General features: G+C 48.9%; 5 protein-coding genes across 5 annotated transcripts; 3 read left to right on the forward strand and 2 right to left on the reverse strand.

The window, feature by feature from the left end:
- Window positions 1-622: 622 nt before the first annotated feature.
- On the forward strand, window positions 623-2,145 carry F5B22DRAFT_638862 (uncharacterized protein; the record flags this gene model as incomplete). The annotated part of the gene is made up of 5 exons (XM_047977645.1): window positions 623-1,055; window positions 1,087-1,208; window positions 1,359-1,503; window positions 1,541-1,574; window positions 1,641-2,145. The coding sequence occupies 5 exons, from the start codon at window positions 623-625 to the stop codon at window positions 2,143-2,145; spliced, it is 1,239 nt and encodes a 412-aa protein (XP_047827121.1).
- Window positions 2,146-4,856: 2,711 nt separating this feature from the next.
- F5B22DRAFT_427101 (putative TOS1-like glycosyl hydrolase-domain-containing protein) lies at window positions 4,857-7,322 on the forward strand. Its single transcript, XM_047971717.1, has 4 exons — window positions 4,857-5,705; window positions 5,759-6,246; window positions 6,309-6,478; window positions 6,538-7,322. The coding sequence occupies exons 1-4, from the start codon at window positions 5,460-5,462 to the stop codon at window positions 6,999-7,001; spliced, it is 1,368 nt and encodes a 455-aa protein (XP_047827122.1). The 5' UTR covers window positions 4,857-5,459; the 3' UTR covers window positions 7,002-7,322.
- A 483-nt stretch (window positions 7,323-7,805) lies between these two features.
- F5B22DRAFT_650204 (alcohol dehydrogenase-like protein) lies at window positions 7,806-9,670 on the reverse strand (the record flags this gene model as incomplete). Its single annotated transcript, XM_047979280.1, has 8 exons — window positions 7,806-8,089; window positions 8,234-8,536; window positions 8,579-8,793; window positions 8,901-9,000; window positions 9,127-9,139; window positions 9,201-9,344; window positions 9,428-9,438; window positions 9,505-9,670. The coding sequence occupies 8 exons, from the start codon at window positions 9,668-9,670 to the stop codon at window positions 7,806-7,808; spliced, it is 1,236 nt and encodes a 411-aa protein (XP_047827123.1).
- Window positions 9,671-12,756: 3,086 nt separating this feature from the next.
- F5B22DRAFT_427119 (purine-cytosine permease) lies at window positions 12,757-14,985 on the forward strand. Its single transcript, XM_047971718.1, has 5 exons — window positions 12,757-13,149; window positions 13,207-13,395; window positions 13,536-13,563; window positions 13,622-13,653; window positions 13,787-14,985. The coding sequence occupies exons 1-5, from the start codon at window positions 12,919-12,921 to the stop codon at window positions 14,849-14,851; spliced, it is 1,545 nt and encodes a 514-aa protein (XP_047827124.1). The 5' UTR covers window positions 12,757-12,918; the 3' UTR covers window positions 14,852-14,985.
- Window positions 14,986-15,119: 134 nt separating this feature from the next.
- F5B22DRAFT_650206 (putative polyketide synthase) lies at window positions 15,120-23,246 on the reverse strand (the record flags this gene model as incomplete). The annotated part of the gene is made up of 10 exons (XM_047979281.1): window positions 15,120-15,935; window positions 15,989-16,309; window positions 16,363-20,412; window positions 20,548-21,164; window positions 21,218-21,761; window positions 21,816-22,341; window positions 22,391-22,724; window positions 22,771-22,828; window positions 22,882-22,968; window positions 23,028-23,246. The coding sequence occupies 10 exons, from the start codon at window positions 23,244-23,246 to the stop codon at window positions 15,120-15,122; spliced, it is 7,572 nt and encodes a 2,523-aa protein (XP_047827125.1).
- Window positions 23,247-23,566: the final 320 nt, after the last annotated feature.

Raw genomic sequence — 23,566 nt, forward strand, 5'->3', positions numbered from 1 at the left:
TTATCTTCCTGACGTGGGTTTACCCTACGATCCCCATTTACCCAATATCCTAGCTTAAGATATAACCCCTTATATTTGACAGATATATCCTCTATTTCAGTACATTTAATCACTTTAGTCTGACTAATTACCAACCCTGGTACTTACTATTCTCACAACCCTGTCTGGAGGTCAGTTAGGAGGGGCTGACCCAACATGTAATAGGCAAGCAGAGAAAATCGGATACAACGTCGGACAAATAGAAAACCCTGGTCCCTCACATATAACATACATATTTACTTGCCTCCGTGCTAAAATTGTTGTGTCGATCAGCCCTATGCTAGGTACTAATCAATATTTGTACTTAATCATAGCTTGGGCATCCAACGGCATAGCCGCCATTACCGCCACTGTGTGTCCCTCGCGAGGAGTCCTAACTAAGATATCTAGCCTCACATCCCACCAGGTCATTGTACCGCTCGACAAGTAGTCCAGGTAGGTTTAAAATGACAGAGACACTCGTAACGGGTCATATCATCGACTATGTCTACCAATTCCAATGATGGAGACCGCAACTCAGCAGGGCAGTATCTTGTCACAGCTGGATTACAAGAGCGCATCTTGCTCCCTCCGAGCCCAGGCTATGCGGAACGCATACAGCCATACTGTTCAATGTTGTAATAGCGCCAAACTTCGTCCTAGGTGTGTTGTTCAGCCACGGTCCACATCCAAGGTCGCTATAGCCGTTAAAGCACTCGTGGATGCAGACCAGGCATTTGCCATCCGTGCTGGTGACCATATGAACTGGGCAGGCAGCAACAACATCAACAATGGCGCAACAATCGATCTGGGTCTGCTCAAAGAAACTACTTACGACGTTGCAGCCGGCACGGCGGACACAAGCCTGGGCGCTAAGTGGAAGGACGTCTATGAAGAGCTTGAAAAGGATGGACGAGTCGTGGCCGGTGGTCGTGAGGCAGAAGTTGGCGCAGGAGGGTTTTTGCTCGACGGCGGGAACACGTTCTACGGCTTGGGTCATGACTTTGCGTGCGATAACATCGTAGCGTACGAAGTTCGTGCTCGCCGACGGGCGTATAGTCATCGTAGACAACGCCGGCGAGCATCAAGATCTCTTTCAAGTGCTCAAAGGGGAAGGCAATAACTTTTGGGTTGTTACCAAAATTACCTTGAAGACATTGCTCAGTGGCCCGATTTGGGATGGCTTCGCAGTGCACACAAAGGGGGGTTAGTTCTCTAAAGTAATTTTTATCTCCCTCTTAGGCTGGTTTAGGACTCATTGCTCCCAAATGCTCCCAAAACATTGGTTAAGAATCTTTCCTTCCTTGCCTAGTAGGTACTGGCTCTAACGTGTGTAGTAGGCCTTGCCAGCGGCTGCTGAGGCCGTCGCCGACTTCACCGCTCGCGCATCCGGGGACCGCGACAGCACGCTCAATCTCACTGTGTGCCATATCCCTCGTCTTGGTGGGGCCGCTGTCGTTTGCGCGGCTCGCCGATATTCCCAAGGTGATGGACAATCTCAAAATGACAACCCTGCGCGAAGTCCTGACTTATACATCGTTGTCGACAGATCACTAGTAAGCTGAAATTGAATGTCAAACGCTAGCGTGATGTCTGGTCTTGATTATTGTCATATTTTCTAGTAATGTCTGGTACACCCTGTGTTTCAAAAACGATGTCTCAATCATTAGCAAAGCAACGGAGTTGTATCGTGTGTTAGCTAAACAGGCTGAAGAAAAGGTAACCGATGGGGACTTTACAGCATATCTCTCGCTGCAGCCGATCCCGAGACTCTACTCGCAGCACTCAGTAGCAGCTGGAGGCAACATGTTTGGCCTGGAAAATTATACGCACGATGCTACTTTTATTCAGGCCAGCATCAGGGTCTGGACTTCTGAACTGACAGAGTGGGCTGGTCCAGTAGTTCGAGAGACGGTTGATGGCATTCACGAATACGCCGCTGCAGTGATAGACGGTATTTGCCCCTTTCTCTATCTCAACTATGCAAACCCTGAACAGAAGGTGCTAGAAAGCTACGGCGGCAATAGCCTTGATAAAATGAGGAACGTGTCTTCTAAGTATGATCCGACTGGTGCATTCCAGAGATTGTGTCCTGGAGGTTTCAAGCTTGCAAATGTTAAGAGCTGATTGGGGAAGATCAACCATCACTGGGTTCTCCGTAACGTGTAGAGCTAAAGCTTTGGGGAGAAGCAAGAACCGAGGTTATATAGCCATATTAGCACGCTTGGTCAAGGTTGTATTTCTTGATGACTTAATTATTAAGAACCGAAGCATTGCTCCAAGTCTTATATAGCGAAGCTTGTGAATTCGCTCGCATACGGGTTAACGTGAACCTTTGTTCAAGTCCGAAACTATTGAGAGCGTGCGAATGCCTGCGAAGGTTTTGTCGTGCAACAAATACAATCTTTCTTCTTTCTCCGTCTCTTTATCTTGCAAGGGGGGGAGAGCACCTATGTGGATGACTCGACTTCTATCGGAGTCGAGTCAGTGGCTTGGCGATTAGACTCGGCCAGCGAAGCGTACTCTAGATAGCTAATGGACAAACCAACGTCTCCCATAACCCTAGGCTCCGCCGCGAATGGTTCAACTTGAGCGTATTCACCAGCCGACGCGTCGCAAGATCACGTAGAAACTAGACCCCAATCGCGCGAACAAGTAGTGTAATTATGATTACGTTTTATACACTACACACCATCTTCGGGGGCTGATTAAGATCGAGACCTCGACTTGTGCCAAGACTGGGGTTCAACCGCACCCACCGTATCAGTAGTTAGTACGATCCGACTCATGTAATCGGCCAACTTTGAGCTGCCTAAAATGTGACCTCTATAGTGTACTTAGTGTCACCAGTTAAGAGAAGGGGCAAGGATTTCGATTGGAGCGTAACTTGTATGATGGGCCCTGGTAGTTAATTGGGAGTTGGACTAACTCGTATTGTCTGTCAGTTTTCATGAAACGTGGCTGTGTTAGAACACAGAATCGGCAATTTTCTAATACGAACCTTTTCCAACATACGAATGTTTGGTTTACGAGTAGACGACACTGGGCATGATCAGATAGCACGTGGCTGCTGAATTGAACCAGCCTCGCCATACGATTGTATCATATCGTAATAGGGTAGGATGTGTTTCAGGTCGTGCCGTGCCACTTTCTACCTATTAAGTGATGAGCTATTTTGGCTAAATTGCACCTAGGTATCGTGGGTTACGCCAATACCATTATGAACTAGTTCATTGGGGTCTTTCAGTAGCGATACTAGCATGGGAAGAGGAAGGTGTGGATGGGGAAATGGTTGAAAGGAAGAGATTTATACTGCCGCCCTGACATCGCATGATTGATGACTTTCGGGATCTGGCATATAACGCAACCACCTACCCGAAGCGTACCCATCTGCAAATATCCAATACTGGAGCCACCGGATTGCGCCAAGGAACTGTTGGCCTGTGCATATGGTTTGATCATCTATTTCCCTATAAGTGCTCATCTGTCCAGGAACGAAGTACATGGAGATGTTCCATAGGAGGAAGCACACGTGTATTTGAGGCTTATGATATGCTTAGGAAGACGAGGAATAAGTAAGCAGAGGATTCTGTTAAGGGCGAGACTGCCACGTGTGCCTCTGAGATTCAAAAGCTGTATGTATAGGGAGGGTACCGACCTCCTAGCTACTAGATCTAGGATAGAGACGTTACGCGCAGTTTTGAGCAAGTTGACTGAGGATTGATATCTCTTGTAGTTAAAACCAATGGCTCATCGTGTTCTCATACACTTGAAACCAACTGAATCGAGTTGTTTGAATGAATGAATGCTCGAGGAAGTAAGGGAGTGATGTTGCGGTATGTGGGTACCATCTTTACCAGGGCACTGTGATGGATTTAGCGGGCGCTACAGTGAATATCAGCGGTGAGCTCGCGCTAAGATCTTAGCAGATGGTCACAGACAATGCAAACCAGTCATTGGAGATTCATCACATTACCTCGAAGATGCCTCGTCGGTTCCACAAGGTATTGGTCAATCCGCCCGACTCTTAGGTTGCCTGCGTGTGGAATAGATACGTGAAATGTACTACGTATGCCGCCCTTCGGTGTCTGCCATTCCCGGCAGAGTGGTATACTCCCCGAAAATATTGGAATCGGACACGGAATTCTGAGCGACGACGACGCCACCCAACTCATATCTACCGTATTACGTCGTACATCTAATATGCTCAATCTAGAATACATTAACTTGTTTAGGAATTCAAGCAGCTTCCTGTTCCTGAACGCTCAAAGCCCCGACTAGAATCTTGGCCACGTCAATCCCGCGTGTCGATCGAAACACTATCTACACCCATTGAAGAAGTCTTGGCCGCGATCCGAATCTTGATTTCACTTCACTTTTTACTTACCACCTTCGCTGTGTCTAGCTGCTCCAGTAAGAGCGGCACCTCGTATCCAGCCAGCATTTGGCGCAGCTGTGAAACAGTCGAACCTTGGTCTACCAAGTAAGGGGTGAACGCACAAACGAAGGCAGGTCGTCGCCGTCATATCCCTGTCTGCCACCAATTACACATTACACATTACATGTATGGCATCATGTCCATTTGAGCTACTTTTGGTAATCTAGGTATCGTGCCGTCTTGGAACGTCTCCCTTAGCTCTTTATTTATATGTACTTACCGCCGTGCCAATCTTTTTACTTTTACTACCTAAATTAGTAAAGTGGCGGCGTTGTGGTAGCGCTGTTCTAGGTAGATGTCCTAGCGCACCCTGAATGCAACCTGGCGAAGGGACTGATCCTGCAAATCATTGCCGGTGGCCTTCATTGGCCCTTGTCCTCGCTGGCCGACGCAGGTACACAATGCTCACACCTGGCTAGTGCCGCCTGACTTTTGGACTGAATAAGGAACAGAACGAGCTTGGCGCTTGGGTGGTGTGGCTCATTTGATGCTATCCCTGCCTACTGGACCAACAGGATGACGAGTTTTGCACTGAGGATGGGGGCGTACATCTTGAACCGCCCCTTTTTTTCACTCCCTCCCTGTCGTTCGCTTATGAGAAGCTATTCTTTAATTTGAGCTAGCTAATTGAAGAGATCTTTTCCCCTTTCCTCTGGTAGTCTAGCCTGTCCCCTTCTGGCGTTCATTAACCCTGACCCTGCGCCTCTAGACGCTTTGTCAACTTTCCCTTACCGAAAGCAATTGGCATTTCTCTCATTGTTCTGGTGAATTATCACCACGCCGCTCATTAAAGTCGCTTGAGGTTCGGTCTTTTCCGTTGTCGGGATTATCAACAGTACCGCCACGTTCATTTTATTACTGGGTTGTTGCGTTTGTCTCTCGACGAATCGACTGATAAAAGTACATTGCAACTCTGCTTTCGACCACGGCGATTTCCCACGATCCCGAAGAGTGATATTTTTGTTCTTCCATAACCGTATACGACGACACTGAACCATTCAATATGAGATACACATCTGCCGTCCTCTTGGGCGGTGCCGCTTCGGTGGTTTCCGCCGGCTCGTTTTGCTCCGATGCCGTTCAAGATCTCGTGGGTAACTACTTCTGCCCCGGTGGCGTGAAGCAGATCAAGTATACCGGATTGGATATCCCTGGCAAGTACCGCGCTGTCGCGAGTATGGACAACTCTGGAACCTGCACATACGAGGACCGAGACTATTCTGGTCCTATTGCTCCTTATAACGAGGGCGTAAGTTTATCCATGTTGGCTCGTTGCTTGAGCCTTGCTGATTGTTTGCGAAGCTCTCGATGCATTTCCGTGGGCCTCTTCACCTGAACAACGTGGCTATCTACACCCCCGGAACGAGTAAGAAGCGCGATACCCCCCAGACTGTTGCCCACGCGAAGCGCCACGGCCACCAGCACCTGCACAAGAAACACCATGAGCAGAACGTGGAGCGGGCCGTGGGTGACATGGTTACTGCTACGATTGATGGGCAAGTAGTGTCATGGGTCAACACCTATGCTGGTCCAACTGGCGATGCTGCTGTGGCGGATTCGGCTCCGTCGGTCACTGCCGCCGCCGCCGACTCTGAACCCACGTCGACTGAGTCCGCGAAGACTTCTAGCGCCAAGAGCAGCAGCAAGAGCAGCAGCAAATCTAGCAGCGCAGGCCCTATCACTGGAGACTTCGTGCGAACTGCCTACTACAACGCGGCTGAGGGTACAGCTGATGGCCTCGTTTTCTTGGCCAACGTGGGTGATCCCAGCCTATCTGGTACTTGGGACACGTAAGTGAATTTCCAAGCAGCTCTATTGGGATATGCTGAGGACTAATATCAATAATCCATAGTGTCTGGGGCTCGAGTCTCGCATATGTGGACGAGAATGGCGCAAAGGCCGCTGCTTCCCCTACTGTATTAAAGGACAAGCTCCTCGACGACTCCCAGGAGATTGCCATTTTCTCCGATATTCCTTGTGATGAGTCTTGCGGTGCTACCCGCCCTGGCTCCGTTGCCTACAGTACGTCGAAGCTTTGATTGCTAAGAACTTACGTTATTCAAAAGCTAACTACATTACAGAGGGATTTGAGGGTGCTTCCAAGGTTTTCGTTGCCGAATTCTCTATGCCTGATAGCGGCAAGACAGGCTTCAATGCGAATATGCCTGCCTACTGGTTGCTGAATGCTGCCATTCCACGAACCGCCCAATACGCCTCCTGCAGTTGCTGGAAGGGTGACAACGAAAGCCCCCTACAAGGCGGCTGTGGCGAGCTGGATGTTGTCGAAATTCTTAGCTCTGGTGATACCCGTGCCAAGTCTACTTTCCACTTTGCCAATGGTATGGGCGACTCTCACTATATCGATCGCCCCGTCGATAGCTCCATGAAGGTCGCCGTTGTCATGGACGCCGACTCCTCTACTGTTTCCATCAAAGTCCTTGACGACTTCGACTTCGGTACTAGCCTCACCTCTGAGCAGGTGCAGGGTATGGTCAACGACGAGAGTGACCACAAGCTTTTCAGCTTGCTATCCTTTCTTGGGTAAAGACTGAAATACGAAAGACTAAGCCTAAGGGGAAGGGGAGCAGGCTGAAGATAATATCTTTATTTCGCTGCACATACAATCCATACAGGATATTTATTCTGAGACTGGAGTGGCCAGTAGTTCTTGGATTGAATATATTACTAAAGGATATGTGATGGATTCTATTTGTTAATGATTAGAGCAGGCGCTTAGGTGAATGAAATGTGATATTGCTTGACTTCCTACACGATTTACGTTGACGATTTTTGCTTGCCTGAGTTCCAAGCATTTCGATCACCTCCCACTCCTCAGTCATAGCTCAGGATGTCGAAGATACGGGGTGTGATTTAGTGTTCATTGGAAGACTGTGAAGGCACGTAAAGGTTATGCTTGTACGTCCTACATCTATTTCTAGAGTGGGAGCATCAGCTATGACAGTGTAGCTCTTGGATTGACTACGGCCTATTAATAGACAGCCATCACGGAAATATGCCTACAGATGAGGCGGTTAATCATTCGAACAACTTGAGGCAGAAATGAAAATATGCAGGCTAAGGTGGGCAGCTGAAACAACTGCATTATGCCTAAATTACCGGTGTGCGCAGAGCGATCCAAGCAAGCAGAATACTTAAGACAATGATTAGAGACACGCTGACCCTGAAATGACAGAGTACATACAAGCTGAAGAATTAATTGGGCATAAAGTGACAGAAGCCAGGCGCAACATACGACCACTCGGATACATATCGTATGCCATGTATTTATTAGGTAGGCATACGTGTAGCTATTCGCTCCGTTTCACAGCCACGACACCCTAGCACGACCTCAGGCAGCAGAAAAGTCTATCACAACTCGTCCTGTGACTTTGGCTTGGCTCATTTCCTCGAAAACAGACTGCAGCTCACTCATGCTGACGGTCCGCACAGGGAACTTGACAACGCCGCGCGCAGCCATCTCCATTACGTCAATAGCTTCGCGGCGGTTTCCCACAGCCGACACCACGATATTATGGCCAGCCATAATCATGGATGAGGGGTACGCGTTGGCAATAGACACCTGCTCGCCTTCTGGCATGCCAACGCAAACCAAGGAACCGCCAAATCGGAGCACTGTATGAAGTTTGCGAGTTAGAAATAATGCTCGAAACACGAATACGAATTATACAGAGGGAAGTCTTCGCCCATTTTGCTCTCAGAGCGCCCGCTGATGACATGCAGTAAAGGAAATTGAATGGAAAAATGGGGAATACGCACTAGAAACAGCCTGTCCATATGCCTTGTTGCTATTCGCACACACAATCACAGCCTTAGCCCCGAGGCCTGTCAGCCTCTTGACCTCTTTTCCGATAGTAGCATCATCGAACTGCGTCACATCTATGAAATGCTCTGCCCCAGAGTCTAATACGTCTTGTTTCTTGCCTGGCATGTCGATGCCGATGACGCGGTAGCCCATGCCTCGGGCCGCTAAGCTCACTGCCGTCGTGCCGAGACCACCGCCTGCGCCGGATATCACGACCCACTGACCTGGGCTCGCGCCACATTTAAGGAGTGCCGAGTCTGCCATATAAAAAGGTATTAGTCCAGTTCCTTATTACATACATTCTAGAATTACGCAGATAATATTGATCATGTTCTGGATCAAAAGTTCACATACTGCGGTAACAGTTAGCTCTGGAAGACGATAGATCATTCTACCAAGTCCAGCTCCCAGAACCGGCACGGTAGGTTTTGATACGTACCACGTTGTTAGTCCTGCACAGAGCATAGGTGCACCGACTTCACCTGAGAGCGACTCTGGGACGGGAGTTACATAGCTAATGGGAGTAGATTAGCCTTCAAATCGCTTACATGCTTGTTTATTGTGTAATTGCGGATACGCATAGCCTGAAGGGGCTGCGAAGTATGTAGTGCGAGTACTTACTTGGCTGGACCAATGACATATTCTTGGAATGTGCCCGGCGTGTAGTATCCGCTAACCTTCTGATTGAAGCAATAGCCTTCGAGGCTTTCGGTACACGGCGCTGATATCGAGATTCAGGAGTTAGCTTGTCTAGCTGATATCCTGCTGATGAGCAAGCTATAATTGGGGAATGTGTGTCTACGCGGTCTGGACTGGGATAAATGACGACTTAGAAAAGGTCACGTACGGCATGCTAAACACTACAAGGCCCGGAGTAAGTTACAACTGTATTGCGCATGGTAAGGATTGAGAATTACTCACTGCAGAGGCGACCCATTTGACACCCACTCGATCACCAATTTTCACACCCAATTTCTCGGAGCCCTCGCCGAGCTTCACTATGTGGCCTAAGCCCTCATGTCCACCTATTTGGCCTGTCTGTGTTGGGACTGGTAGCTGTCTCCACTATGGCCAACATTCTCGATTAGCTGACTGACTGATGGGCAGGTTCTTGGAATAAGCGTCAGGTATCTATGTAGAATACATACAGTGTTCATCACTTGTTCATGAAATACATCAGCGGTGTGTTTAATGTTAACTAGCGGCTATTCGGGAGGTCTCGTACTTATTGCGTAATCAGAATGGCAGATTCCAGAGTGCGTCAACTTAATGAGCACTTCATTTGGTCCTGGCTTGGGTGTGGGAACATCGCGAATCGCAATGGAGCATGTGCCGGGCTGGTCATAGACACAGGCCTTGTGCATCTTCGGCACAGCCTCAGCAGTCGACATTGTGAGTAATTGCTAGATAGGGAGGGAGGCAAGCCAGCAGATTGATTTGATCACTGGGCTGAGTCCGTTGGTCTGGATATAATCACTTCACAACACCCGAAGCTACAACGATATATCGGATCACACAATAGCACGAATGTTTGTAACGCGACTTGCTCCCACAACAATGAATAGATAGTTCATATAACTATTCCCTAAACCCAGGGGGATGATATGATGCTTACGTCGGTCTGGTCTACCCCTCATCACGGCTTGGCGTCACTCGGGACATGATTTCAAGCTTCCCAAATGGGGCACTGAAGAACGGGAGGATCGTGAATCAAGGTCGTAATGATGATGCTGAAGAAGCTTACTGCGAACCTCCTGGGCGTATTAAGGTCGCTGTGAAGAGCAGTAGCCAATAATAGCACCAGTGTGCACTCAACTTCTCCGCATCAATGCCCACCCCACATCGCAAGTGCACCCCGTAACTCCGTAATCTGGGGAAAGCTAAATATTATGCACAGTGGGAGTGAGTCGGAAATCAAGCACGGTAGATGTAGATGTTCTAATAACTCACCTGGGGAATGAACTGCCGCGGCGGCTTGCCTACCTGGAAACCGACGGATCACGGGAACAAGGGAGCTGTAACCAACATACGATGTAACAGAGGCGGATTAACTCAGATTGAACAGCATTGGCTAATTGATGGGCGCCCTAGGATACCAACTCCAGCTGTTGGCATGAAACTTGCCTCACCAGGCTGCTAATAGAATGCTTTGAAGTAAACTTAACGAGTAGGTATTACTGCGTGTTAGTGAGAAGCAAACGGTGTTGATGATGCCTGGACCATGACCTTCTCTGGGTAGATATACCCATACGCACCCAGTATGTCAAAGCTCGAGCTGTCCAAATCTAAGCCGTTTACTATGTAAGCTAACGAACTGCTATGTAGTGTAATAGTTGCTTAATAGAAGGCAAGCACGCCTACATCCCCGCACACTATTATCTAACCCCTCACAGTGGATTCCTGTCAATTCCTTGGCGAAGTTAAGTGTGGGGTTAAGGGGTCGACTGGTTGTTAGGATGACTAGTTAATATGGGCATAATTATGTACCATGCTTATAGCCAAAATGGTAAGAACAAGTCTCATAAGATACTAAGGATTGTTAACGCGGTCTCCTCTTGGTGGCGGTTTGGGACAGTGAGGTTCAAGTAGGTGTGGACGATACATATCACTTTCCTTCTAGCAATACAGACAATGTTAGAGCGGTGCGTAGATTGACCCTTCTTTATAACGTTTCCAGTGGCAGTGAAACTATCCATTCTTCTACATATGATTCCAAACTATCAATTGCTTGAGTATCTGCCCGTAATTTTGGTCCTGTTATGATTGCTTGAATGATTTCCCACGTTCTCTACTATGTGTATAACATCGACGAGAGTAGTACATATGTATACTTAGGTTTTATGCGTGTCCTATCTTCAATCCTATGTGACTTATGAGCTCTTTCGCCCCTTAATACCACGTGCGCAGCTCAGACATGGATGAGATCTAAGACATAAGCTTTGTAAATGGTGCGCAAAATTTGCGAAGCGAAACCGATGATGATGATGATGATGTGCTTCAGTCAGCGCTACGCGCCTACGGCAAGAATTGTAGGACAATCCCTACAGGCAGGCTTGTTTCTGCGATGTACGATGACTTCACCGCTTTGTCAGACCCCGAGATGAATCGAGTGCTTATCTAGTAAGCCCGCCTTGACATGGACGTATGATGAGAATGGATCAATGAGTCCTGCCACTGAGACAGATACCTAGCCTATCGAGGTACATCCAGTATTCGTGTTTGCCTCAGTTGTGTCTACTACTCACTCCCGTCGGATAGAGAATGACAACAACTTTCATCCATTTCTGAGAAACATCATCACACGAATGAGATTCTCCAACCAAGTACAGTGAGTGTATTCATGTTTGATCAGTATGAAGTGAAGAAGGCCGAAGCCTGCAGGTTCCCGATGCAAGATACCGCCGCAAGGGCCTAAAGTTTCCGATTTTGTGTACACGTGGGGACTCCCGAGACACGAAAGCATGTTGGCATACGGGTGGCTACCGATTAGACTACTACTCATGTAAGGGAGTGGAGAAATGGGTTGGCTTCTGTATTGGAGCATTAGATGACCTTTTTGGGGGGGGATGATGGATTATGAAGGTACAGATTGTTTACTGACCAATACTTGGTCTAAAAGAATTAAACACCGCTTCTGTATTAATCCCAAGCTAGGTAGTGAGAGCCAACAATCCAGAAGTCCCAGACACGGAGTAATAGCTATGGAAGGCTTGGGGGTCAGACGTCAATAAGATTGGACGAGATAAGGCTTAGTCTGATGGGGAGCGCAGTGAACATGTACCTTGATTTAACATTGGGAGGCAGATGCACCACTCCCACCAGGAAGAGAAACTAGATGAATATCTCTAATAGCAGAATTACATTTTAGACATCTTTGTTATCGTCATGACGTGAATATCGACCCCGCTCTTTTCTAGTCTTCTGGAGCAGCTTTCATACACACGCCCGTATTTACGAACTTTGTCACACTGAGGACTTAGTACTATGTCCCGGATAATGAGATAGCTACTGACCTCGCGAGCTGATTCTATTCCGAGGCCTAGATGATGAGACGTTTTTTTCGCCACATTTTATGTTGTCCTCTGAAACAAGATATCCTAATCCGTCTGCTTGGGTCTGGTGCTACTAAGATGACCTTCGCTGACGGCACATTACCATGTAGAGACTTATTGTCAAAGTATCTACTTGAAGCTCCACGTCTGAAGACCTTTGTGTTATCAACTTAGGTGCACAAGAAGCCGGTCCTAGATATCCGAGGGCTGTTCTGTGGCGCACCGCGCATCGGGCATAGTCGTCACCCCCCGTCGTTGTCATTCCTTATCTTGGAATCCGAGCCAATGACTACTACGCGCGGAGCATGAAGGCAGTAGGCTACCTGCATGTTCGCGACTGAACTTATCTATGTATGTCGATTACTCAACCGCATTTGCAATCCTGGCATCTGTCATGCACCCCAATTGTTCCTCTGCCCCGCAGCACCCTCCTCGGTATTAAGGTAGGCGGTTCGTTCCGCTATTTTCAGAACCTCAGCTTCCGCTAGGGCTCGATCTAGCAATATTACGAAGCACTTATAAGTTGGACTTTGACTTGAACAGTTGATGAAGGACCAAACTCATCGTACCTCAGCTGAATACGGGACATGGCTCACGCAGAAGAGAAGCCCATAAGATGGGAGCCCACGGGCATCGACGTTGAAGTTGGCCAAGCCGGCGATATTGAAGCTGTATCTAGCGATATGCCCACGGAAGACAATTCGTTCCACGCCAAGCTTCAAGCCTTTGCAGGCAGGTACGGTATCGAACAGCGAGGAATCGAGAGGGTCCCGGATGATGAAAAGACAGACTCTAGCATGAGCCAGATTGGCACATTGGTACGCTATCCACACACCTCTATTGAACAGCACCATCCTAATTCATCTGGAGTGTAGTGGCTCTCTGCCAATATGGTTGTCTCTTCCTTCGCAATAGGGGTTCTTGCCATCCCTGTGTTCAACCTCAGTTATCTGGATAGTGCGCTCACAATAATCTTCGTCAATATCCTCGGAGTTATGCCGGTTTGCTTCTTTTCAACCTTTGGTGCCAGATTTGGTCTGAGGCAGATGGTGCTTTCCCGCTTCGTGAGTAGTTGTTAGCGTCATTTGCTTATTCCGGTGACCCCGAAACTACGCGAACATGCCTTCAGTATAGCAGCAAAACTTCCTCAACGCACTCATATACTGCGTTGAAGATAGCCTGTACTGATCTCGACGGTTGATAGTACTTTGGCTACTATGGTGTCAAGTTCGGTGAGCCATGACCCCAGCACGCGTGAAGTAGTCTGTTCACTAACAGCACAGCAATTAGTGGCCTGCTTTAATATATTGTCATGTATAGGAGTGAGCGACCTTATTCTTTGTTACCTTCTCTCCTGTTGATCACCTAGAGAGCATGATATCTTTTGGCGTCCCGTACTGATTTACGCTTGCACCCTACACTCCTCCGTAGCTTTACTGATTCTAAGTACTGTAGTGGTCAGCAGTAAATGTCATTGTTGGCGCACAGCTTCTCCACGCGATCAATCACGATGTGCCGGGCTACGCTGGCATCCTGATAATCGCTCTGTCAACGTTGATTATCTGTGCTTTCGGCTACAGGCTGGTACATGTGTATGAACATTGGTCATGGATTCCAAGCTTTATTATTTTTCTTATCGTGCTTGGAACTTTTGCGCGTTCCGGCAACTTCAATGCCAGACTTCCATTGGCTACTGGCCCAGCTGAGGCTGGTGCGGTACTATCATTTGCAGCATCCATCTTTGGCTTTGCGACAGGTTGGACATCAGTCGCGGCTGATTACACAGTATACCAACCCGGAGGCAAGTCTCGTGCCTTGGTCTTCTTTTGGACGCTTGCAGGACTGCTATTCCCTCTCATCTTCACGGAGCTCTTGGGCGCCGCGGTCGCGACCGGAATATCCGCGACTCCGGCTTACGATGAGGCCTATTCTGACTCTGGTATTGGTGGATTACTGGCGCAGGTCTTGGTCCCTCCTCTCGGTCGATTCGGAGAGCTCTGTGTTGTAATACTCGCGCTGTCTATCATCGCCAACAACTGTCCCAACATCTACTCGGTGTCATTGTCTCTCCAAGTCTTGGCATACAGCACGGAGCGCGTTCCTCGCTTCATCTGGACGGCTGTCGGGACAGCCGTTTACATTGCGGTCGCAGTACCTGGGTATGAACAATTCGAGGCGGCGCTAGAGAATGTTCTCTTGCTTACTAGTTATTGGCTCGCTATCTATCAGGGTGTCTCCCTGACTGAGCATTTCGTATTCCGACGCGGGTTCAAAGGCTACAGACCAGACGACTATATGATTCCGAAGAAATTGCCACCCGGTATTGCAGCCACATTAGCCTTCGTTGTGGGCGTGGTCGGCGCCGTTCTCGGCACGGCGCAGACCTGGTATACGGGCCCTATTGGGAAACTATGTGGTACTGATTTTGGCGGCGACGTGGGGTTTGAATTGGCATTTTCATTCACGTCTATTACATATATAGGCTTGAGGAGCGTCGAGAGGCGGTACTTCGGTAGGTGAAAAAGGACCGTAGAGGGCAGTCAATTGTAGGGTTGCTTTTCAAGACCAAGACACAGCTCTGGAGGCTTGCGCTGATTATTGCATAATTGAATATGAGATTAATTTACCTAGTGCCTAAATTGGCTATGCCTTAGACTAATGACTAAAACCGATATCATAAAACTCCAGAAAGAGGGAAAAAAAAAAAAAAAAAGAGACTACGCGAGAAGAAGGACAATAGAGAAAAGATCTGGTACAAATACATGAGATCAAATAGAAAAATGAAAACTTAAATGGTGGTGAACAGCACTTTGCTTCGTTTCACGACGCTCTTCGCCAACTCTGCCAACGATGGGCTCCCTAGCAAGTCGAATATGCTCATCTCAATGCGCGCATTCGGCACAAGCCAATTGCGCAACTCAACAGCAACCAATGAGTCTACTCCGTACTCGCTCAAGGGAAGGCAAGGGTTAATCTCGCTCTCCTGAATCACGAACATGTCGGAGATCTTCGTGACGACTGCTTGCTGAACGGCTGCTGTAGCTTCGTCTGCAGTCTTTGCCTGCGCGATCTGTTCGCTTAGTCTGATTTCCTTGCCTGACCCCGCGGCACGGCCACCAGCCGCTCCCGCGCTCGTCTGCTCTGCCGCGTTCTTGAGAAGAGCAAAACGAGGGTCGGCTGTCGTAGCTTGAACAAAACCGGAAGCCACATGGGAGGTACGAGGCGACCGACACGGTTTCTTAATCCCGTACTCAACAAGGCCCATCACCTCGGCCTCGCTGAGGGGCCGGTGACCGGCTTTTGATAGCCGCTCCTCCACACTGGCCGTTTCCGCCACAAATCCAACCGACTGGACAACGCCCAGATCAATGGCAACGGCTGCCTGACCTTTGCTTGCACGGTGGCGAGCGACGGCATCCTGGTACGAGCCACCGGCGCCGTAATTGGCTTGTGAGGGATTACCCATCACACCAACGCCCGACGACAGCATGATGTAGAAGTCCAGCTGGTCTCCAAACAACTCGTCTATATTTCGGGTTCCGAGAAGTTTTGGATTCAACGCGCTCTGCCACTGAGCCCATGTCATCCTCTCCAAAATTGAGTCCTATTATCATATTAGTATATCTGGCTGCTGATGGCATCAAGTCTGTATCGTACCTGAAGAACCATACCACCGTGGATAATACCCTTGATAGCGGGCATACCTGCCTTGCGGCAATCATCAACTAGGGATTTCAGAGAGTCCATATTGCCGACATCGCAGTCCTTAGCCACCACATTACAGCCTGTAGCGGAGAGCTCAGTCGTCATGGCAGCGGTCCCCGGTCGCGATGTAGCGTTTCTCGAAACCAAAACGAGATGTTTAGCGTTCCGGTCCACCAACAGTTTCGCGACCGAGGCCCCAATACCAGTGAGACCACCAACAACCATGTACGTCGCATCAGGATGCAGCCTAGCCATTCCACGTGGCCGACTCGCCTAGAGACAATAATTAGCATTTGATGAAATCGTAATATTCTTGGGCTCCTCACCTTGACCATGCAATTTGCGCTTGGTACCAAAACTAGTTTGCCGATATGCTCACCGGCTTGCATTGTGCGAAACGCACGGCCGACCTCTGCCAGCGAGAAAGCTTTGACAGGCGCAATGCTCCGAATAATGTTCTGATCAAGCAGTCTCACTATTTGTTGCAGTATTCTCTGAACGATAGCGGGTCTATTGTCAGTAAGTTGCACCACGTCGACATGCATGAACGACACAGCCTTTCGGAAGGGTTCCATCTCTAGAGATTTGTTGTGGTGAAGATCTCTCTTGCCAATCTCAACAAAACGGCCGTGAGGCGCTAGCAAGTTCCAGCTTGCGTCCAGTAGTTTACCAGCCAGAGAATTGACGATGATGTCGACACCCCTGTTCTTGGTAGCCTTCAATACATCCTTCGCAAACGAGGGGTCACGACTCGAGAACATGCGCTCAGGAGGGATGCCGTAGGTGTTGGTAAGGAAGTCGCGCTTTTCTTGAGAACCAACTGTTGCATAGATCTCGAGACCTCTCCATTGCGCTAGAATAATGCAGGCCTGACCAACACCACCAGCAGCTGAGTGTATCAAAACCGTGTCACCCTCCTCGCCATGGCCAGCCCAGAAAAGCGAGTAATAAGCCGTGACGAAGACAATGACCATCGAAGCTGCTGTTTCGAAAGACATTGACTCGGGAATACGCACCGCGGACGTCCATGGCACTCGGACACGGTTGGCAAAGTGGCCATGGACCGTGAGGGCGCAAACGCGCTCACCAACTTTTACCGAGGACACGCCGTTCCCGACACCCGTTACAATACCCGCACACTCGACGCCCATCTCCTGGTTCAGCTCCTTCAGCATACCCATAGCCGTCATAACGTCGCGGAAGTTAAGACCAAATGCCATTGGCTCAATCTCAACCCACCCATCCTCGAGAGGAAGCTGGGCGTTTTCATTATCTTTGAAGACTATGCTGTCAAGCAATCCCGGTACGTCGACATGCATGCGCAGCTCGCGACCTGGTTGAACGAAAGGTTGCATCTCTGGCTTCTTCTCCTCCAAACCTTCATACAAGTCTTCAAGTTCAACAGAGTCTGGACGCAGCCTCGGATTTAGAAGTACAGTTCCTCGCTCAGCATATTCCATGTCAACTACACCAACGTTATTGTGCATTGTAGCATGGAAAACACGTATGATGGCATCGGTACTTTCAAGGCTCCATGAATTACGGCTCGGGTCAAGGTCGAGCGAGACGTATCTTTTACTTTGATCTTCCAGCCGGGCAGTCCGTAGTAAACCAAGATGCATTGCGTTCTCAGGGATTTCGCAGTCTACGGCCGACCCGCTCGAGACCCATAGGATCCCCTTAGAACCAGTGACGAGGCGCTTTATCGAAGAGAAGCTCTCCTCACTATAACGCTGAATGGTGCCTTGCAGTCCAGATAGGAAGATGCAAATCTTCCCTGTAGCGTCGTAGGTTGCCAGATCGGCGAGAACAGGTGTTGTACCTGTCTCGCGCACGATATTCTCCATAAGTGACAAGGTCCAATCGCTCGGAGGCGGTTCATCGGCGTAGACGATCGCAACAATCCTTTCGAACTCAGGCTTTTGATCCGACTTGGCGGTGGACATGATACAGCTCATAGCTTGATGCTCCTGGTCCTCGCAGTCCCAGACACTGAGTTCGTTACCAGTGAATCCAGTTTCGCGCAAATGCTTATCCCAAGTGTCCAGGGACATGTTGGGACTTAGCTTCCGATCAGGCTCCTCGCTAAGCCACCATCCGGGCACTGATCCGAAGACAAGCTGAACATCTGGACTGTCTCGCGTCGTCTCAACTAGTACCAGCTTTCCACCATCTTTGAGCAGCTTCCTAACGTTGCTCATCGTGTTCGTCATGTTCTTAGTCGCATGTAATACTTGGGCAGCAACAATCACATCGTATGATCCTAGCTCGAAACCCTGCTGTTCAAGATCTTTCTCGATATCTAACGCAGAGAACGTGATCTTGTCGCCCCAAGGCTCCAGAAGCTCTCGCGCAGATTGGAAGAACCCTGCCGAGATATCAGTGAAGTCATAATGTTTGAAGCGATGGCACCCATCGGCAGATAAGGCATCCAATACGGGGAGCGTAGCACCTCCTGTCCCTGCGCCGATCTCAAGAATTCTGATTTCTGGGTTCTCCTCTGCGATAGCGCGTACCACTTTCGCGGCCTGCGTGGCACATCTGGTGAAATGCAAAAGTTGTTGGTAATATTTATACAGGAGCTGGCCTTCGAGCATCAGTTCGAGCGGAGCAACTTCTTTGCGCAGAATGGGTAGCAGATTCTTTCCGATTCGAATAGCCAATTCTCCGTTAACGCTAGCCTTTTCAGCCTTATCCATGAGCATATGTTTGACGCCTTCGGATGTCTTGGACCAGCGCTCGCTCTTAGGGGCTAGCTGATTAGTCGCACCTTGTTCATCAAGTACAAGCATCCAGTCGTAGAAGCGCTTGTGGTGCCAGTCAAGGTTCTCAATGTCGGTGGCAGTAAGCTGGGAAAGTGCCTCGTGCACCAAGTTGTATGTTACACGGACGAGGTCTCTGCCTATTTCTGCCTCGTCATCACCAGCATCCATTTTTAAAGATTCTTCGAATGGAGTTAAGTCGTTCAAGGAGAAGTTCCTCGTCCACTCGTTAACAACGCAGAGATCCTGGCGGCGTGGTGTTGCTTCATCCGTTGTTCGGCCCAAGCTTTGAAAGTGCATGTCTTCAATTTCGACCACGGGTGTCTCTGCGCGGTTACCAAGTTGCAAGATTACGGCAGCTGCATTGAATCCCTGAAGGTCGTGTCTAATAAGATGGCTGTGTGCTTCTAAGGTGCTTCCTGGTTCACACTTGATTCGTGAGGATATGTATAGGGTTTTGATGGAGCGTGGAACTGAAGCCCCCACCGCTTTGCGAGACTCTGGTGACAGTACTGGGTAGAATGCTTGGAAAATCGAGTCCAGCGTGATCGGATGAATAACATGGGGTTGCTGGTACCCATACGGCATCGTTGGTGCCATATCAGATACTGTCATTTTGGTCGCAGACGTGCCGCTGGCTATACGAATACTGTCTAGGTTCTGGAATAGGGGTCCATGAGCGACGCCAACCTTGTGAAGTGACTCAAAGAGTGTCTTAGGATTCATCGTCCGGGTGTAATTGCTGGTTGAAACATCTAAGGCGAGAGAGGAATTTAGAGCGAGGCCTTTTAGCTCGGAACTCTCGACGGCAATCAAGCCTCGTGCATTCTCGACCCAGGGTTCCTCGGCTGATGCGGCAGAGTAGATGTGAAACTGCCGCCATTCCTGTACGAGTGAGTTTTCCCTTACAGGCTCGAGGAATAACTGGACGTCAACACCATGGCCACTTTCCGGGATAACTAATGCCTTCAAGATATCGATGTCCCGAAGCTTATATCCGCTTATGACTTTGTTGTCTTGTTCATTAAGCTGGCGTATCGCTTCAATAGCCATACAGATATAGCCTGCCGCAGGGTAGACAATATCAGACTGGACTATATGGTCACGGACCCAGGGCACGTTCTCAGCCTTTAGATTTAGTTTCCAAACAGGGGATAAATCGCTAGTTCCTGGTAGCCGTATTCCAAGAAGATCATGAGTTGGATGTTTGCGGAATCTATGATCCCTACTTGTCCTTGGCTCATTCCAATAACTAGTAGAATGGTTCCAAGGATACGAGGGAAGGTCGAAGATGGGTTGACAGCTTGAGTCGCCTGTGGGAAAGTTAACATGAGTCATGTTGAGTGCATATCCCTTCTGAAGAAGTACTACGCCGAGGGACTGTGCTGTTTGAACGGCATCCTTTTCTCTCTCAAGACAAGACGCATACATGATGCCGAGGCTTTTAAGGCTTGGCTCACTGAGACACTGCCTGACAGGGCCGGCTAAAGCTGAGTGTGGCCCAATTTCGACAACAATATCAACATCCTGACGTGGTGCCTCATCCATTTCCGTAATGACCATGTTTCGGAACGAACTTGTGAATTGCACGGGTTGTATCATGTTGGTGATCCACTAGATTTCGGAGCGTCAGTCTTTACATTCATCCAACTCTTAGCCTCAGAAGAGGATTTGGTGCAGACATATGCTGTCTTCTGGCAACATGATCCGAACAGCGCAGAAGCAAGAAATTGAAGTTAAAGCACTTACATGCTCTGGTCCCAACACATTCGCGTCATAGAGTACATCTCCACTAACGGGGGATGAAAACTTAACGCCTTGTGTAAATGTCCTCTCTTCTTTCCTCATGTACTTGGTCAATGCTGCGCGGTATTCCTTCTGCAGGGGAAGCATGTGGTGAGAATGGAATGCTGCTTGGACTTTGAGTTTTCTAGCAAAGATTCCTTCGGACCCAAACCGCCTTTCTAGTTCATTGATTGGTTCAACGTCTCCTGATAGCGTCACGCTACTAGGGCTGTTGAAACATGCGATGTGAACTTGACCACGCTTCAAGTCTTGAAGATATGGTTTGACTTCGTCGGGGCCTAACCCGACAGCCATCATGGCACCACCTGAGGTCTTGCGTTCAACTGCTTCAGCGTTGATTTTACCGCGGAAATAGGTAACGACAATAGCCTCCTCTAGGCTAATAGCTCCGGCTGCGAAAGCTGCCGCAACTTCTCCGGTCGAGTGTCCTGTCACTGCTGCTGGTTTGACACCCCAGTGGCTAAGAAGTTGGACTAAGGCTAGCTGAATCGAGCATGTAAGTGGCATGCTATACCTCACCTCGTTGACTCTTGAGTTCTCCTGATCCCGTTTCAATTCCTCTGCCGAAAGTCAGTTGCGTTCAAATCCTTGGGCCTTTGTCTAGGACACTTACCAATTATGGACCATGCTGCTCCAAGCTGTTTGATAGTAGCATCACACGTCTCAAGTGTGCTGAGGAACACCGGATATGCGGCCATGAGCTCCCTTCCCATGGCATACCATTGAGCACCTTGTCCATTGAAAACGAAACCGAGGCGAGGCACACGGCCCTGTATTTGAACCGGCTTTAAGCTCTTGTCAGAGAGAGTGTTCATTAATTCTCCCACCGACTCGGCCGAAACAGCTACACTCCAATTGAACTTTGACCGTCGTTGGCCAAGGGTAAACGCCAAATCATTCCAGTGGAGATCAGTAGTTCTCTGAAGGTACTCATTCATATTGGCGGCCAACCTGGAAGTGGCCGCTTCATCGCGTCCACTCAATACGAAGAGCTTCCGAGCAAGGGCGCCGTGTATACCGTTCACTCCATTAGTCTTCCGAGAATACTGGCCACCTTCTTCTAAGATCACGTGCGTGTTTGTACCACCATAGCCGAAATTATTGACGGATGCTCGCCGAATGCCGGTGGTCGGCCAGCTAATAAGCTTTTGCGGTACCTAAAATCAACGTGAGACGATACGCTCCTCTTTCACTGGATGACAGCTACTTACCTTCAATCTCAACCCTTCAAAATCAATATCTGGATTGGGCTTCTCGAAATTGATGCTAGGCGGAATTTGACCAACTTCAAGGGACTTGGCTGTTTTGATGATCGCCGCTAGTCCCGAGGCTGCCTCTGTATGTCCTAGGTTCGTTTTGACTGATCCCAAGTAAACAGGCTGATTTTCTGGCCGGCCCTTGCTTATAGCAGCACCGATCGCTGTCGCCTCAATCGGGTCTCCTGCTTTTGTGCCAGTTCCATGCGCTTCGACAAGGGCTGTCTCGTGAAAGGGTATGCCAGCCCTTTCATAGCAGGCGCGGATCAAGTTCCGTTGGGCGTCTAGATCGGGAGACGTAATTGTAGGTGTCTTTCCGTCCTGATTGGCAGCCGTCTCTCTGATCACCGCTCGAATTGGGTCTCGGTTCTTTATGGCATCTTCTAGTCTCTTAACGACTAGAATCGCAACGCCTTCACCACGTCCATATCCCTGAACTCGGTGGTCGAAAGCATAGGATATTCCATCCGGACCACATGAGCTGCTCACATTAGTAGGTTCTACGCAATGCAAATATAAGTGATACGTACCCGAGAGTTGACAAGGCGACAAAAATATCAGGGTTGAGGTTGATACAGCTGCCTCCAACAATGGCGCAGTCTGATTCGCGCGATCTTAGACTTTGGCAGGCAAGATGGAGTCCCATTAGAGACGATGAGCATCCAGTATCGACAGCAGTACTCGGCCCTTTGAAATCAAAGAAATGTGAGATTCGATTCGCTATCATTGCTGTGTAGTTCGCGGCAATGAATGCCGGAGGCACCCTCTGGGGGTCGGTAATCATTCGGTCATGGTAATCCTTCGTAAAGGATCCTGCGTAGACGGATGTGTTCGATCCCGCCACCTCATGCAGAGGCAAACCAGCTGTCTAAATCAGCATCGATCCGCTATTATGCATAAGGCTACTTACCGCTTTCCAGAGATTCAAAAGTGAGCTCTAGAAGCATCCTTATTTGGGGATCCATAGCCTTATTTTTATTAGTATGTTGGCACCCTCTAATGCATTGGGGGTTCTACTCACTGCAGCCACCTCTGACGTGAAGTTGAAGAAAGAAGGGTCGAAGCGACCAACATCCTCCTCTAGAAAATACCCGCCACCAATATTGGACTTTTGAAATAGTTAGAACTTATAAAATCCGTAACGCGGACCAGGCCGTTTGCACTTACGGCAGCAGCCATGTCGCTTTTGGGGTGATAGAAGCTCTGCTGATTAAACCTCTCCTCGGGAATCTTAGACCAACCACTCCTTCCCTTAGAGACAAAATCCCAGAGTTTTTCTGGGCTTGTAACCCCACCAGAAAACCGGCAGGCCATGCCGACAATGGCCAATGGCTCGGTCTTTGGACTAGCATGAGTGCTGGATACATCGTTCGTGTTGTGAGGCATGATGAGGGATAGCGGTACACTCCTCCGCAAATACTTGAGTAGTTGGTTATTATCGTTCCAGTCCTGCCTGTCCTCTCAATAGCTTCAGACGAATCTTGCTAATTCGTTGCAGGGACATGACTTTAGATCTATAGATCGAGCAATTATGCCGTGTTTATAACTGCGGATATATAGCCCAGTCTAGCCTCTTCTTGTCGTTCCCATACCAACTGTGTCTTCTCCGGTTCTGTACAACCGAAACTTACTTCGCACACCGGCTGTTGATAGGAAGCTACTAAGACGATTGCGGTACTTACCTCTTATGGTCATATCCGGCCTTA

The sequence above is a fragment of the Xylaria bambusicola genome (genome assembly GCF_022495145.1).
Source record: "Xylaria bambusicola strain CBS 139988 unplaced genomic scaffold F5B22scaffold_51, whole genome shotgun sequence".
Classification (NCBI taxonomy): Eukaryota; Fungi; Ascomycota; class Sordariomycetes; order Xylariales; family Xylariaceae; genus Xylaria; species Xylaria bambusicola.